The sequence below is a fragment of the Temnothorax americanus genome, unplaced genomic scaffold (genome assembly GCF_048541705.1).
Source record: "Temnothorax americanus isolate GAGA-0224 unplaced genomic scaffold, ASM4854170v1 Scaffold6, whole genome shotgun sequence".
In the NCBI taxonomy this organism is placed as follows: Eukaryota; Metazoa; Arthropoda; class Insecta; order Hymenoptera; family Formicidae; genus Temnothorax; species Temnothorax americanus.
In genome coordinates, this window is record NW_027509751.1 from 561,458 (window position 1) to 578,493 (window position 17,036).

The window sequence follows — 17,036 nt, forward strand, 5'->3', positions numbered from 1 at the left end:
GACCGATAAGTTCTGATCAGCGTGCGGCAACAAAAAACCGACGAGCCTTGGAGAAAAACGTATTGTGTGACAGAGCTGCAGGTCACTTTCGTATTTTACATTAGTTTATTGTCGTGAGCTGAAACTAACGATGGCTCGGCATTAATAATGCCCAATATAAAAACGTATATCGTATCTTTATCCGACCAGTTTCACATTCTGGACTCGTGGGAATGAGTGTCCTCGCCGTCGTCCTCCAATTCTTTTCGCTTCACTTCTTTAAGCCGAGGTCACATCCTGGACTCGATATCGATCCAAGGGCTAACCGTTACGGTCGCAGAATAAAAGATGGCTCATTATACGAAATTTCGGAGATGGTTATATGCCTTAAGCTGGATCCCACAGATCTGAATCAGAAGAAAAACACAAAACTAATATTTCAACAGATTAGAGTATATTAAAAATTTTTTCAAAATGTATCTTGTCTGGAGTTTCAAATATCTTTCAATAAAAATAATATATCATCTTCGAAAATCGTCAATTTTAGAGTTTGGCTTCAACAAAAAGAATACTTGAATCTTATCTACTTGCGTATATATATATTAATTGAAAATTCTTTAATATAATTGAAAATAAGATGAACAAATTTACGAAAGAAATAAGTATATATAATAAGTTTTTATTTTTTAATATTATAAATGATAAAATAGAATGATGTTAAACGAAACTAAAAAACAACATTTACAAAGTAAGTTTGTTTAAATGGAAAAATACTGTCGAGTGAAAGATAACTTTTTTTGATAGTAACTTGAAACATCTGGTCCGGAATGCATATCCGTTCGTGTCATACATTCTCAATTAAAAAAAAAATTAAAAAAGCGTCAGGTTCTTTAATGCAGCAGAAGAATGTCTATACAATGTTGGTGGTGCCAGAGATACCCAATATCAAGAATATCATAAAATAAATTAACTCAGTTCGAGTTTGTTCAAGTTGCATGCAGTTAAATATTCTCTCTTCGTCGGAGCGTAGATAAGATCGTGAACAATTTTTATCCGTTGCTTATAAAAATACGAGACGCTGAAAAAGCGAGCTATTTAATGCGAATAGTTCACTAGTTGATTTTGGTCAATGACATTGCTAAGAGAATTGTGAGGAAACGGTACATTTATCGTGGAAGCTTACGCTTTTATATAATTCATACAAATGAATCTCATGCGTAGTCACAGCTGGTCACAGCTCTTCATACTAATATATAATGAAGTATTATAAAATAAATTTGTGCATTTGTGTGACGGAACAATAATTTACTTATAAAAATATATGTTTGTCATGTGATTTTTATATAATTATTATTAAAATTACAAAAATTAATTACTCGTAATCGTACGATTTAAATTCAGTCGTAGGATAATACGTTTTATCTCACTGTAATGTTTCTGATGTTTTTGCTAAAGCCTTCAATCCTCCTTGAACTGATATTAATAAATTTGTTTCACTCCAAGTAACACGGCTATATACTAGATTTCACGAAGGTTCAAGATACAAGATTTGTATAATAGGTCGTCATAGCATGAGATTTTCTACAACGGTTCAGTGATCTATCACTAGATAATAAGTTCAATAATCTAATTGTTAAGATCTGAAAGAGAAATCGGAGAGAGAGAGATAAAACGGTTAAGATTTACGGTATGTGCACTAAAATAATTCTTAGCTATTTATGGCAAGAGACTGAATAGAATATTTAATAAGAATCTATTCTTCAAAATAATTAAGATTCTTTGAAATTTGCTAATAAATTATTGATATTGTTAAGAGATTAATCAGTTGCTTCATTCTGAACACATACCATCTAATACTGGTCTCTAATAAAATTTCAAGATTAAAACTGATATTAATTATCTTGAGTAATACATAATATACAAGCAACATAGAATCTTTCCTAATACTTCTATGTAAAGAAGGAAATAAAACCAATAAATGTCCCTTATCAAATTAGAAATACGAACTGTTCTTTCACGATTATTTTTTTCAGAATTACAACCTTATCTGGTAAGTTTTGTGAGTTTTCTATTGAGCGAATTAAATTAAACGACAATTAAATGAGAGAGAGAGAGAGAGAGAGAGAGAGAGAGAGAGAGAGAGAGAGAGAGAGAGAATTGTTGAGATTTATTCTTAGCTCTATTTCTTTCTATTTTATTTTTTCTTGCCATAACAAATGAGTTATTATATGAGAGACGTATGTAATGTTTCATTATATGCACGATTAAATTAAATTGCCAATTGGCAATTTGTCCAAATACCAGAGGGCACAGTCACGGTCATGTGGGTGGTGAGATGACTATGATGTTCAAACGCTTTATAGATCAACGGGAAAGAATGCGATAAGAACCAAAAAGAAATCTAGGAGCTCGTAACACGAACGAGTAGCGACGATCGAGTGTTTCCGTTTCCTTCGTAATAGATTCTTTGAGTATTTTGTCTTCTAAGGAGTACGTAATATCGTCTCGCGTTAATATCCTGATTTGGCCATGAGTGGGTATTTTCAGGAGCGCCACGAGGCGTCGGGGATTTCCAACGTATGCCAAAAGCATCTTCGGCAACGAGAATGACCACGAGAAGCCAAAGCCAAAGAAGAAGAAAACGACGAGCTAAAAAGAATGAGAAGCTAAAGATTATGTGCATATTGTACAATATAAATTTTAATTATTTAATACTTTTTTTCTAAACATTAAGGAGATTGTAAGGAGAATCAGAAATATTAAAAATTGCATAAAATTTAAGAATGTTAACATGTGAATTCTTTTAGATCTTTTTACTGGTTAGTTTTTGAGAATATTTATAACAAAGTTAAATTAAGATTTTTAACGTCACTTTTAATTAATAATATAATACAATTAATTTTTAATATATTGTTAATTTTACAGTGTTTTCAAGAATCTTCTTCACAAATTAGGTAATTTAAAAATATCTGATGCCCACACACTGATGACAGTTTGACTGCAATTAGAAAAACTGCTGCGTTATGTTTTAAATCCTTTTAAAAAAATCGTGAACATTCGCAACTATAAACTTGATTATTCCTTAGAATATTCAATTAAAAATCTATTACGAGACTTAAAATAGACTATCTCTCGATGAGCTGAGGCAGACGAAGAGCAGATAACTGCAGTGACGGTGTCGGCAACCCGCGTTAATGTCCAGATTAGGAGATGCCGGCCGTTCCGCGGGGATTTTCAAGAGAACGCGTACAAGAAGAAGATAAAGACGAAGGAAGAAAGAGGAAAAAGGAGGGAGAGAAGAACGACAATGACGGCGATGACGAGGAGCGATGCGTCGCGGCGCACGAACGGCGTCGCCGCCGTTCTCGCCCAAAGGCGTCTCTCGTGCGCCATCCGGGCTTCCTGGTCCGTATACCACCACCCGCGTGGCATAAGGCGTGGGCAGCATCGCTGGCCAGCCCTCGAGGCGTCTCGCGTGCCCATCTTCGGTAGCGTCGCGTATCGCGCCGCGGACGTTATATCTGGCGTCGCGACGCCCTCGAGCCTCAGCCGCTCCTCAGCCGCCCGTCGATTCACAACTCACCCTCACGGTTAGTAATAGATCCGCAAGACGTTCCTCTCTGTGTCCGATCGGTTGAAAGTTTACGCGCGGTTCCAGAAGTTAGAAGTGCCGGAAAGAGATTCTAAAAAGAGAAAACGTGTCAGTGTATAAATCAAAGGGTTCGATCTAAGGGCGAGTTCAATTTTGCAATACGATCGAAATTCGATTAATTTTAAAGTGAAACATTGACTACAACAACGTTGTGTCATTGCAGAATAGGAACATCCTTGCAAAGAGAATTCTGTATGTTATATTAGGAAAACAGTATGTAGTGGCTAATTATTTAAACATTGTAGTACTGGTCAATACAAATTATTTTCTTGATTAAATAATCAGAAATTGATCATTTAATTACCATAAATCTGAAAAATAACATTTTAATCAACGTTTTAAGTTATTCTTATTTTGTAACAAATATATAATTTAAAGTCCTTCAGAAAGTATAAAAAATTAAAAAAATCTTTATTATTTTTATATTTTAAATAGAAGAAATTATCACTTTATCGAAATTATTATTTTTTAAGGAAATTTCGTGTTATTCTTGAAAACTAAAAGACAGTTAATTTAAGAATTGATTGAGCTACTTGAAAACGAGATATAATTAGACGTCTGCTTATATTTTCTACAGATATTTTTGAACGTGATTAAATGCGATTATGTAAAACTGTAAATAGATACATAAGATACAATTAAACAAAAAAAAAGAAATTATATAAAAAAATCTTATACATTCAGGACAATCATAAAAAAACCAATTTACACAAATCGACGTACTCAAGTCTAATCTAATTAAACGAATTCTTTTTACAGAGAAACTAAAGCAGCAGCAAAATGTGTGATGACGAAGTAGCAGCCCTCGTCGTAGATAATGGCTCCGGCATGTGCAAGGCCGGTTTCGCCGGAGACGACGCTCCTCGCGCCGTCTTCCCCTCGATCGTCGGCCGACCTCGCCATCAGGGAGTGATGGTCGGTATGGGTCAAAAAGACAGCTACGTGGGTGACGAGGCCCAGAGCAAAAGAGGTATCCTGACTCTGAAATACCCGATCGAACACGGTATCATCACCAATTGGGATGACATGGAGAAGATCTGGCATCACACCTTCTACAACGAATTACGTGTCGCTCCAGAAGAACACCCTGTCCTCCTTACTGAAGCGCCCCTCAACCCGAAAGCTAATCGCGAGAAGATGACGCAGATCATGTTCGAAACCTTCAACAGCCCGGCCATGTACGTCGCCATCCAGGCCGTCCTTTCCCTGTACGCTTCCGGTCGTACCACCGGTATCGTCCTGGACTCCGGTGACGGTGTCTCCCACACCGTACCCATCTACGAAGGTTACGCTCTTCCTCATGCCATCCTCCGTCTGGACTTGGCCGGTCGCGATCTTACCGACTATCTCATGAAAATCCTCACCGAGAGAGGCTACAGCTTCACCACCACGGCCGAGCGAGAAATCGTTCGCGACATCAAAGAGAAGCTCTGCTACGTCGCCCTAGACTTCGAACAGGAAATGGCCACCGCTGCCGCCAGCACCTCCCTCGAGAAGAGCTACGAGTTGCCTGATGGTCAGGTCATCACCATTGGTAATGAAAGGTTCCGTACACCCGAGGCCCTCTTCCAGCCTTCCTTCTTGGGTATGGAATCTTGCGGTATCCACGAGACCGTCTACAACTCCATCATGAAATGCGACGTTGATATCCGTAAAGATCTCTACGCCAACAATGTCCTCTCTGGTGGTACTACCATGTACCCCGGTATCGCCGATCGTATGCAGAAGGAAATCACCGCTCTCGCGCCCTCGACCATCAAGATCAAGATCATCGCTCCCCCCGAGAGGAAGTACTCCGTATGGATCGGTGGTTCTATCTTAGCTTCTCTGTCCACCTTCCAACAGATGTGGATCTCCAAACAAGAATACGACGAATCTGGCCCTGGCATTGTCCACCGCAAATGCTTCTAAACGAGTCATTACACGATCAACGCAACAGCGTAATCTTCGAAAGAACATCATCGTATCTCGGGAAGAACACACAAATAGCATGCAGTTCTGGCCCGAGCAATCAAGCTGCTATGAGAAAACATCATCAGAGCATTATCATCGACTCTCAGTCCTCATTGGATCTCATCGAATCATCGTCGCAGTCTCGCTCGTCGTTGCGCAAACAACGACAGTCTGGCTGATCATCCTTGTCGTCGCAGCCTTTTATAAAACTGCGCTCGACAGTATCATTGCTCACTTAACGTCATCATCATGGCCGAGGTAGCGGTCGGCGAGATTGTCTCTCGTCACAGGACCTCTCTCGTAGTAGCCTGGACATTGTTGAGCGTTGGAAAGGATCTTTGCACATATGGATGGGCTCTACTAAGTGCATCTTTCGACTCACGAAAGGGACATTCTGGGCAGACGTAAGGACATGCAGGGATCTCGACAAATTACGCTTGGCAACGAGTTTCGAGACTACTTCGAGAAGGCTACGCTCTATTACTGTCACGCGAGCGTTCTCACCACCGTTTGAGAAATCGATCCTCTCTTAATACGTATTACATATTAATTATGTCTAGTCTGCTAACCAAAGCAACTAAATACAACATCTACCGATGTACTTCTATACTTTAATTTATTTTGTAAATATTATACATTATGTTTTACTATATATTGTTATACAATGTCAAGGTCAATTCAAATACACATTATATCACACCACTATCATTTCTGTTATATGAACTTTTACATTACCTTATGTAAACTTTATGCCTGGTTTATTTCTGCCCTTTTAGCCCAGGTTTATTTGTACCCTTTTAGCGCAGCATTGTCTTTTGATCCCTTCCTTAAACCTCCTCGTCTGTTTAAGTTGTTCTTTTTATCTGTAAAATATGTCGCTATATAATAATACGAATTCTTAACGTTTTACATAAGAGCATATTTATAAACATTTATATCAAGAACAACAAAAAGGATATAAATATATATAAACAAGACTCTTCCATCAAGAGTAAATAAAGTCTTCAACTTCTTCTATATAAACGTTGAGAAAAAGAGAAATTTGCTTATACACTTCGCAAACAGTCTCAAGTATTATTAAACAATCGCTGTAGTAAATAAATTTGCAGCTGAGCATTCTAGTATAGTTATAATAGTTTTCTCACATCATTCTTACGTCCAAATTTGTCTTCGACCGCGGCAAAGTAGTAGCCTGCGTTATTTTAAAATAAACTGTTATCGTTACACGTATACGTAGTCGCGATGAGTAACCTTGGCCTAATGCAAGATCGTTCTAAATGAATTTATCATTTTTTAATTATTTCTCTCTTTCTCCCTTGACAAAATTCCAGTAGTAAGAATGTTTGCATATCGCTTCCAGTTGACGGGTTTGCTAGTCGTCGCGGTTATTTGCCCGAAGTAGAGTTCGTAGGAACTAGAGTCCGAAGAAGAAGAAACATACGAACATCCGTTTCCGACTACCACGAGTTAGCTATCGGCTCTAGAAGCCTTTCATAGACGTTTTCGTTCCATTGATATTTAGGGACAAGAATCTCCGCGATAAAAGCTCTCGCGAAAAAGTTTATTTCGGTCGCATCGCATAATCTCAAAATACTTTTGCTAACTTATAATATCAGCAGAAACATGATTCTTGCTTCTATTAGAGCTTTCTCAATCTCTTCTATTTTTTATTCGTTGATGTACAATCAATATATTTATTTAGACAAAGAAACAATAATTCCGCGATAATTCTATGTGATTACAGCTATGATTACACTTTTAAACTAGATTTACAAATAAAAAATGATTAAGATCAAATAATATAAACTTTATATAATAACTCTTTTTATGTAAAATGTACAGTATCAAAAATCAAATTTAAAAAAAAAAGGTAAAAAAGATCAGCATATACATATATATTGTGAGTTTGTCAAAGAACATTCTGCAAGATTTTTTATATTTATAAAATAAAGTAGTCTGGACGCCCAAATCAGAGCATTCGAATATATTTTTACAGGCGATATTTTATCCAGAAAGAGAGAGCGAGTACTACTTGATGCGAAATTAACTCTTAAATCTCAGTTACCTTTAACTAATATTTGTTAACTAATAGTTGTTAAACGACGTATGTTGATAGGGAGAAAAATTGACTGTCGGATTAATTCGCGTCGAAGTGATTGGCATCTCGATTCAACGCAGGAACGCGTCGCGTGGTATTTCCAAAGCAATAAAGCATATTCCTTGGTCCGCTTAGGGGCTGCGGCCGCCTAGTTCGGCGGGCGTCGCGACGCCTCGCGAGGCGATGCCTTTTTCGTGCCTGTCGGGCAAGCACCATCCCACGAAAATGCGGGGGCGTCCAGACGAGAGCATATAATCGACGTCGCGACGCCGCCGAGGCACAGACGCCGCTCCACCTCTGTCCCGTGCACGGTACGTAGACATAGTATCATGAATTTCCGCTTTCACCGCCGGATACAAATCTTTCCTTCCTTGGAGAACCCACGATCGTTTTCTGCCTGTTCCCGCGACACCTTATCAAGACATTCGCGTGTTATAGTGACTAGCGAACGAAAGTGATAAGCTGCTGTACCACTAGGATTATTCGAGATAACCACCAATGCAGAGTAACAACTTCGCTATTATTTTATGTTTAATAAGAAATTTTCAAGTTAAATTTGCTTCAGCATTCTATACTACAATCATGTGCACTATTAGAATCGTCTAAATTTAATAATATCTAAAACAGAGAAATTTTGTTTGATTTTTAATTATTTTCAATTGAAAATTATAAACAAGGTCTCTCTGCCTGATATATTATTTAATTTTGAATTCGCAAGATAGATTCAACTGAAAGAACCAGTTAGTTAACAAAATTATTTAAATTAAATTTACAAGTTATTCATATTTTCATATCTTTCATTATACCTCTTTCATTTTCTTTATTCATTATTTTCTTTTAATGGGGGGGTAATCGATAAGTTAGATTTATAAATTAAATTTTAAAATGTTTAAAAGTATTAGAAATTTTTATGCACGATCAAAAAATCATAGAGATCCTAATTAATTATTTTTTATTTAATATGCTACTTGCCTAAAAGTTCTTTGACTTATTGCTGAATCCTTGGAAGAAGTTCAAGTTCGCAGCGTTTGCTGTATCCATTGAGATTGATTCTTGGCGTACCGTCAAGCCGCTCGTATCCGCTTGAATTCGTTTGTATGTCTATCTTTCCTTTCAATAACAGGCAGAAGATGAGTCCTATTCCCAACAAATTAATTTTAATGTCTGATTATAACATTTTAAATAACACATTTAAACATTACTTACTTTTTAAATAATATCTGAATGAAAATATCTTAGAATTAAAAGTACCTATAAGTTGAATTTTTTTACTTAACTATAATATTTATATCTCGATTTCGATAATGTTAAATAATATTCAAAATATAAATCAATAAAATATCTTTATGAGATAGATTACTTTAGTGTAATTAACATTTAATAGATCTAATTATCTTTGCAAAGTTTCATAAATAAGAAAATTTGAGTAAAAACAAGATTAAAATTAGCTAATAAAATGTAAAAAAATATATATAATTTATAAATGTTTTTAAAGATTCAAGTTTGCAATTTAATATCGTTTTCAAGTATCATAACAGAAATCCTTACAAAAAAGAATTGAGAGTAGTCGATCTAAGTTATAAACACGCAGAAAATATTTAAAAAAAATAAAACATTAAAACATCTTAATATTTCATTTACTTGAGCTAAGAAACGTTTAACGAACTAGCAAAATTATGAATCACGTATATTAAGTTCGCGGATCTTTCGATGACCATAAAAGGACTCATCTCCTACGGATCGTACCCCTCGTATTTTCTCTGTTGGTTCCTAAAATTACTCATTCCTCTAAAGATCGTTTCCCTCAACATCGGTTAACTTTAAACATAGCTCGACCGTCTCTCTTGAGCTCTTTCTAGAATTACAATCAGCGAGATACGAGTTCAGATTAGCGTTAATGTTAAACTAACGTTACCGGCGAATACACGCAAACGTGGGACGAACGGCCGTCTCTTCGTGGTCGCACTCATAGTCGCATAGTCGAGGTCTTCGGCCGTGCAATCGCGTTGGTCCTTTTCGGGCAGGCATAATTTTGGCATGCTCGTCGTTGCCTCGCGGCGAGACGTTATGTTTTATCCGTCGTCGTCGTCGGCTACGGCGGCAGCGGCAGCGTCGGCCACCATAATCGTCGCTTGAACTTATTAGGGAGCGTCCGACGGCCGTACGTCTAAAGTTAGCGATGCGCTGGGCGAAAATAGCGTCGCGACGCTGGGGCCGCTTTGCCTATCGCTTTAGGCAACTAGGTCAATTCTGGCTTCGCGCAACGCTCACCGGGAACCAACATTGTCGGAGAACATTCGAAATTCACTCGGCTATCATCAGATGTGATTAAAATATTTCTTTTCAAATAACTTCTGTTACTTCTCAAGTTTGAACACCAAACTTTGAAATAATTAAGATGTTCCGCTTGTAAAAAATTATGAAATTATGAAATTATAAAATTTCATTCCTTAAGGCCTTGAAAAACCTGCAATTAAAAAATTGTAATTAGATATTAAATAATTTTTAATATTTATATTCTTGATTTTAAATATTACGATAATATAAAAGTTTTATTCGTAAAGGATAACTTGTAGCATAATAACTTAATTAATATTCTTTTAATTATTATATATATACATACAATTAATATGGCTTTTTTTTTCATGAGAAAATATTTAAAAAAGAAAAGAATACGTTTTCACACACAAATTATTTTCAGTTTTTACTTAATTTTGGTTTTCTTAATATAGTTATTGCTAATGTATAATGATACTTGTATAATATTTTAATTTATAAAAATTATTTATAACTTATTTTTAATAAAATTCTAATTACAATTTTATCAAATGAGAATACGTCAGCGATATACAACGCAAATGTTTACAGGAAAGAGAGAGTAATCTATAATATTAAAATAAACTATACATAATGATCATATAAATAATTATCATACAGAATCAACACAGAAATAATCATAGACTGAGAGACATTGTAATTTCTGTTACAGAGCGTTAAAATCGAAGAAAAACAACAATGTGTGACGACGAAGTAGCTGCCCTGGTCGTAGACAATGGCTCCGGCATGTGCAAGGCCGGTTTCGCCGGAGACGACGCTCCCCGCGCCGTCTTCCCCTCGATCGTCGGTCGACCTCGCCATCAGGGAGTGATGGTCGGTATGGGTCAGAAGGACAGCTACGTGGGTGACGAGGCCCAGAGCAAAAGAGGTATCCTGACTCTGAAATACCCGATCGAGCACGGTATCATCACCAATTGGGATGACATGGAGAAGATCTGGCATCACACCTTCTACAACGAATTGCGTGTCGCTCCGGAAGAACACCCTGTCCTGCTCACCGAAGCGCCGCTCAACCCGAAAGCTAACCGCGAGAAGATGACGCAGATCATGTTCGAAACCTTCAACAGCCCGGCCATGTATGTCGCCATCCAGGCCGTTCTTTCCCTATACGCTTCCGGTCGTACCACCGGTATCGTCCTGGACTCCGGTGACGGTGTCTCCCACACCGTACCCATCTACGAAGGTTACGCTCTTCCTCATGCCATCCTCCGTCTGGACTTGGCCGGTCGCGATCTTACCGACTATCTCATGAAGATCCTCACCGAGAGAGGCTACAGCTTCACCACCACGGCCGAGCGAGAAATCGTTCGCGACATCAAAGAGAAGCTCTGCTATGTCGCCCTAGACTTCGAACAGGAAATGGCCACCGCTGCCGCCAGCACCTCCCTCGAGAAGAGCTACGAGTTGCCTGATGGTCAGGTCATCACCATCGGTAACGAGAGGTTCCGTACACCAGAGGCCCTCTTCCAGCCTTCCTTCTTGGGTATGGAATCTTGCGGTATCCACGAGACCGTCTACAACTCCATCATGAAGTGCGACGTTGATATCCGTAAGGATCTCTACGCCAACAATGTCCTTTCTGGTGGTACCACTATGTACCCCGGTATCGCCGATCGTATGCAGAAGGAAATCACCGCTCTCGCGCCCTCGACCATCAAGATCAAGATCATCGCTCCTCCCGAGAGGAAGTACTCTGTATGGATCGGTGGTTCCATCCTGGCTTCCCTATCTACTTTCCAGCAGATGTGGATCTCTAAACAGGAGTACGACGAATCTGGCCCTGGCATCGTCCACCGCAAGTGCTTCTAAGCAATTACGCTCGATCCTATTTACTATTATTGTTATTATTGCTACACCTTTCCCTAAGATGTACCGTTCACTGCCGCATTGCTTCGTCTAGTTGGATCTCCGTTAGTCGAATACTATTGTCGTTACTATTGGTCCGTGGCGGCGAGTCTTTTACCAACGATTATCATACGAGCATATACGTCATCTTTTGTATATAAGTTTACGTCTATGGAATAAATCAATCTTATATTCTCTCTTACAGCCGTTCAATTCGTAATTTTCATTCTCTAATACCCTTATATTCGTAAAAAAATACTGGTCAGCGTACTTAATTGGATTATTAGTTTACATTAATGGATCTTTCGTGGGACATCGTTTTTTTTTCTTAAAGAATCACATAAAAAACAGTGTCGGCCTATTCATTAAATAAATTAATCACTTAATGTCAAAAATTTAATAATAAAAAAATAATCTATTAATTTTTCGATCTATATAAATAAATATACATTTTTAATATTTACTGTTTTTATATTGCCGTAGAAGTTATAAACTTGTGGTGTATAAAATTATGATAAATATGGAAATGCATACTTATATAATGCTGTTATAACTATAATTTGTATCTGGAAGTCTATAAAAAGAAGAAACACATTAAAAGCTTAAATGTTAGAAATTAATAATTATTAAGAATATTTTTTTCTGTAAAAATGTTATTAAAGTTTTAAAAAATCATTGAATAACGAAATAAAATTATATTAATATAAAAACTTTATAGAATTTGTGTGAAACTATTTAAAAAATATGCATATAAGTACGTTCTGCATATATATTGCATCGAAATTATCATTGCTTTTTATTGATACATTAGAACTTTGATGATAAATTAAACTGATATAACCATGTATTTCTCTCTTAGTCCATTTCTCAGTTTATTTGTAATTCTATAGCAAGATTTATATGCACAAAAATATATGTGCATTACCCGTATCAACAAACACACAATTACGACAATGTTACATAAAACGTAAAGCACAATCGAGATTACATAAAATATGGCCGAGAATGCCTCAAACATCTGGCTGCATTCCAGATGCTTGAAATCCGAAATACAACTTTGTGATGTTACACATTTTTTCGACAGAAATAACATAATAATAAAACATTTCATTATAGAGCCAGAAATACAACTAGGGAAAGGTGGCTATATTGTGTTAAATAAGTCAATAGTATTACGTATTCTCATATATAAAATCGAAAATAATTATGTGTGTAAAAGTCCTTTAATTGCTGCCTGTGTTGTTCTATGGATTGTTCTATAGAATTACATCAATTACATGAATTCTTTCATGCCTTAGAGCTCAACAAATTAATGACGGATGCAGTCAAATTTCATTGATAAACTTAAGAAGATTCTAAATTTTTCTAGTATATGAAATCATGATTTTTCCAGCTAACTAAATCCTCCTAAGAGATTTTACTCCTGATCTCTCAAAGTAAAGAAAAAATGGAACGACATTCACCTTCGGTGTTTTCGCTGATGAAGAGATGGTCGCCTTTTCGCACTCATGCCGAAGCTATCCTGACGATTATCACGGTCGGATGTAACGATGACGAGTGAGAGGTGTTCAGCAACAAAAGATGCGCCCTTTCGGGGTTGAAACTCTACAATGCGAATCGACATCAGCATCGGCTTTGCCGGAGATGCAAAAAGGTAGAAGAGGGGATCTTTGCGATGGCTCGAGCAAGTGAGTCGCCCCGTGCACCTGCCAATTATAACAAATTGCACTTAGTCGTTTTGTCCGTTAGCTGCACTAGCGATTATTTTCTGCTAATATGCTTGAATATCATATTATATCAATGAACCATGAGAGGGCTGCCAATGTTAATAACACATGCCAAGAATGCGAGTTATTATTCTTGGCAGCGCAATCTTGACCATTGTAATAAATTATTGTACTGTCAAAGAACGACAACTAAAGGTGGAGGTATTTATTTTTCAGGTAATTAATAGATCACTAATTAAACCTGCTACTCCATTCTGAAGGAGTAAATTTATCTCCTGCATTATAAATTTGTGCTTGAAAAATACAGGGCAAGACGTTAGTTCAAGACTCTCAATTCATCATAGTGAAAGTTAGTCTTCTGAAATTTACTTGTTCGAAATCCAATTATTTCGAAAGCTAGATTCTTTCGTATTTAATTCTTTAAGAATTTCGACTTTCTGAAATTTATTCTTTCAAGAGTAAATATCTTTAGTTTCTATTTTTTGAGACTTGATCCTCAAAGTTGGTCCTTCGTTTTTTTGGACCAAGATCCTTTAAGTTTTGCTTAGATCTTTACTTAGGTCTCTTTTTGTAGTCGCTTCTACAGTCGCTTTGTTACGTTCCATCTTTTATGATTCTTTTTGTCGAGTCTCGCTTATTTTTGGTCCTTTCAAATCTTATCCTTTAGAACCTCACCCCTTCGCTAGGCCCGCGGTAACAGCCGACGTCCCTGTCGCGTAACGAGTCCTTATTTGGATCCGGGGACCGTCTGCCACCACCGCGTCGTCGTCGTAGTCGCCCGCGATGCCCGACGTCCTCTGTCCTCTTCTCCCTCCCTCCACTGCTGCTCTTCTCGTTAGGGCGAACTAAGGACTAGGCTGACTCTAATGGGCGGCGCGGGCTCTCGGGCCGACGTTAACGCGGACAGCCGATTTCCATGTAAGGGGCGGATCGCTATTTTCGGCCGCCGACCGATATGGATAAAGGGACCCCACTGAGCCGGTACCGCGCCACTTGCCGTTCTCGCCAGCCTCTTGCACGACGTTACACGCGACCCTAAGCGATTGTCGCCGATCTCTCTCCCTCGACTCTCACATCAGCGAAACGGTAAATCGCCGTGCTTCGTTATTCCTAGCAGTCGCGAATCACGTCGACCCCCTTGGTTCACGCGCATCATCTCCGAGGATCTCTTCCGATCGGTCTTCGTCGCTTCGATAAAATCGCGAGAATCTTTAGTACCAGATTCTAGGGATAGGTAGTGATTCGAATAAACGGTGCTAAATTAAAGCTCAGTGAGCTCTCGAGTGTCGGGAGGGTTGGTGGGAAGCTTCGTCAGGACCGATCGGGCAGTACTTTCCGAGAATCCTCAAGGAGAACTGTGCGAAAACCGAGTGCGGTTTGTGTAATCGTATGAGATGTGAAGTGATACCTGAGTGAATGTGCATACGTAAATGTTAACGCGATAGTTATAAAGTTTATTAACAGTCTACTACTATCTTGAATTTCTATAGAATTTATTCCGAATATTTTTCATATTTTCGAAGTAATGTAGAATGACTAGCTTCTCTATATATCTCTAATTTAACTATTAACTCGTATATGTTGTATTATTAAGTCAATGAGTTAATTAATCGAGAAATAATTACAACCTTTTATTATTATAATTAATAATATCGACTTGCCTTGCAAAATTTCTCTGCATCTTTCGGTGTGTATTCGCAGAAAGTAACAGTAACAACCGACCAAGATGTGCGACGATGATGTTGCGGCACTAGTCGTGGACAATGGATCCGGTATGTGCAAGGCCGGATTCGCGGGGGATGATGCGCCGCGCGCTGTATTTCCCAGCATCGTCGGTCGCCCTCGTCATCAGGTTGGTCCAAACATTGACCTATCATTTAAAACAATAAAATTATTTAATCTAAATATTATAACTCTATTGACACGATATCTAGAATATTAACTTAGCAATTTCATATTACAAATTTTTTATGTAATGTAGTATATATACGAAACAGTATTTTTTAACATATCTTTTGATTCAAACTTAGAGAAACACGCTTAGATTATTTTTTGTTCGTTTACAGGGCGTGATGGTCGGTATGGGTCAAAAAGACAGTTACGTCGGCGACGAGGCGCAAAGTAAAAGAGGTATATTGACCCTCAAATATCCTATAGAACACGGTATTATCACCAATTGGGATGACATGGAGAAAATCTGGCATCACACCTTCTACAACGAATTGCGTGTCGCTCCGGAGGAACATCCTGTCCTGCTCACCGAAGCGCCGCTCAACCCGAAAGCTAACCGCGAGAAGATGACGCAGATCATGTTCGAAACCTTCAACAGCCCGGCCATGTACGTGGCCATCCAAGCCGTCCTTTCCCTGTACGCCTCCGGTCGTACCACCGGTATCGTCCTGGACTCCGGTGACGGTGTCTCCCACACCGTACCCATCTACGAAGGTTACGCCCTTCCTCACGCCATCCTCCGTTTGGACTTGGCCGGTCGCGATCTTACCGACTATCTCATGAAGATCCTCACCGAGAGAGGCTACAGCTTCACCACCACGGCCGAGCGAGAAATCGTTCGCGACATCAAGGAGAAGCTCTGCTACGTCGCCCTGGACTTCGAACAGGAAATGGCCACCGCTGCCGCCAGTACCTCCCTCGAGAAGAGCTACGAATTGCCCGATGGTCAGGTCATCACCATTGGTAACGAGAGATTCCGTTGTCCCGAAGCTCTTTTCCAGCCTTCTTTCCTGGGTATGGAATCCTGTGGCATCCACGAGACCGTCTACAACTCTATCATGAAGTGCGACGTCGATATCCGCAAAGATCTCTATGCTAACACCGTCCTTTCCGGTGGTACTACTATGTATCCCGGTATCGCCGATCGTATGCAGAAAGAAATCACTGCCCTCGCGCCCTCGACGATCAAGATCAAGATCATCGCTCCTCCCGAGAGGAAATATTCCGTATGGATCGGTGGTTCCATCCTAGCTTCCCTGTCCACCTTCCAACAGATGTGGATTTCTAAACAGGAGTACGACGAATCTGGCCCTGGCATCGTCCATCGCAAATGTTTCTAATGATACATCGTACCGAGAATCACGTTTCCCATCATCACGATTCTTCTCTTTCTCTTTTTTGTTTCCTTTTCTATACGCACCATCATACTTCATTACACTGTGTTCATCATGACATACAAAAACGCGAGAAAGGAAGAGAAAGAGAAGAGAAAGAAAGAAAGAGAGCGAGGGAGAGAGAAAAAGAGGGAGAAAATTGAGCATAAAAAATGACAGCGGAAGAAGACGGTTAATAAAGTGCCTTTATGCTACACATTTACCAAACTGTATTGTACTTCGTAGTTTCTACAAGACGACTGTATGTTTATGAACGTTAATTAATTTATTAATAGTCTTCTCAGCCACACCCGAGCAACGAGTTTTCCTCGACCCAACAC

General features: G+C 38.6%; 3 protein-coding genes, 1 long non-coding RNA gene and 1 pseudogene across 5 annotated transcripts; 3 read left to right on the forward strand and 2 right to left on the reverse strand.

Moving 5' to 3' along the window:
* The first annotated feature begins 3,410 nt into the window (after positions 1-3,410).
* On the forward strand, positions 3,411-6,289 carry LOC143905145 (actin-5, muscle-specific). Of its 2 annotated transcripts, none has more exons than XM_077420334.1 (2): positions 3,411-3,569; positions 4,391-6,289. In XM_077420334.1, exon 2 carries the CDS (start codon positions 4,412-4,414, stop codon positions 5,540-5,542), a length of 1,131 nt encoding a protein of 376 aa, XP_077276460.1. In that variant the 5' UTR covers positions 3,411-3,569; positions 4,391-4,411; the 3' UTR covers positions 5,543-6,289. The 2 variants fall into 2 exon arrangements, with proteins under 2 accessions (XP_077276460.1, XP_077276461.1); XM_077420335.1 differs by lacking the exon at positions 3,411-3,569 and adding an exon at positions 3,671-3,823.
* Positions 6,290-6,520: 231 nt separating this feature from the next.
* Positions 6,521-9,466, reverse strand: LOC143905082 (uncharacterized; annotated as a pseudogene).
* On the forward strand, positions 7,867-12,068 carry LOC143905146 (actin-5, muscle-specific). The gene is made up of 2 exons (XM_077420337.1): positions 7,867-7,993; positions 10,672-12,068. Exon 2 carries the CDS (start codon positions 10,698-10,700, stop codon positions 11,826-11,828), a length of 1,131 nt encoding a protein of 376 aa, XP_077276463.1. The 5' UTR covers positions 7,867-7,993; positions 10,672-10,697; the 3' UTR covers positions 11,829-12,068.
* LOC143905154 (uncharacterized) lies at positions 8,655-15,393 on the reverse strand. The gene is made up of 4 exons (XR_013259121.1): positions 15,253-15,393; positions 13,328-13,570; positions 9,598-10,149; positions 8,655-8,819 (listed from the first exon to the last, which is right to left on the reverse strand). It is a non-coding gene; the product is annotated as an uncharacterized LOC143905154 (long non-coding RNA).
* Positions 15,309-16,797, forward strand: LOC143905147 (actin, muscle). The gene is made up of 2 exons (XM_077420338.1): positions 15,309-15,443; positions 15,658-16,797. The coding sequence occupies exons 1-2, from the start codon at positions 15,318-15,320 to the stop codon at positions 16,660-16,662; spliced, it is 1,131 nt and encodes a 376-aa protein (XP_077276464.1). The 5' UTR covers positions 15,309-15,317; the 3' UTR covers positions 16,663-16,797.
* Positions 16,798-17,036: the final 239 nt, after the last annotated feature.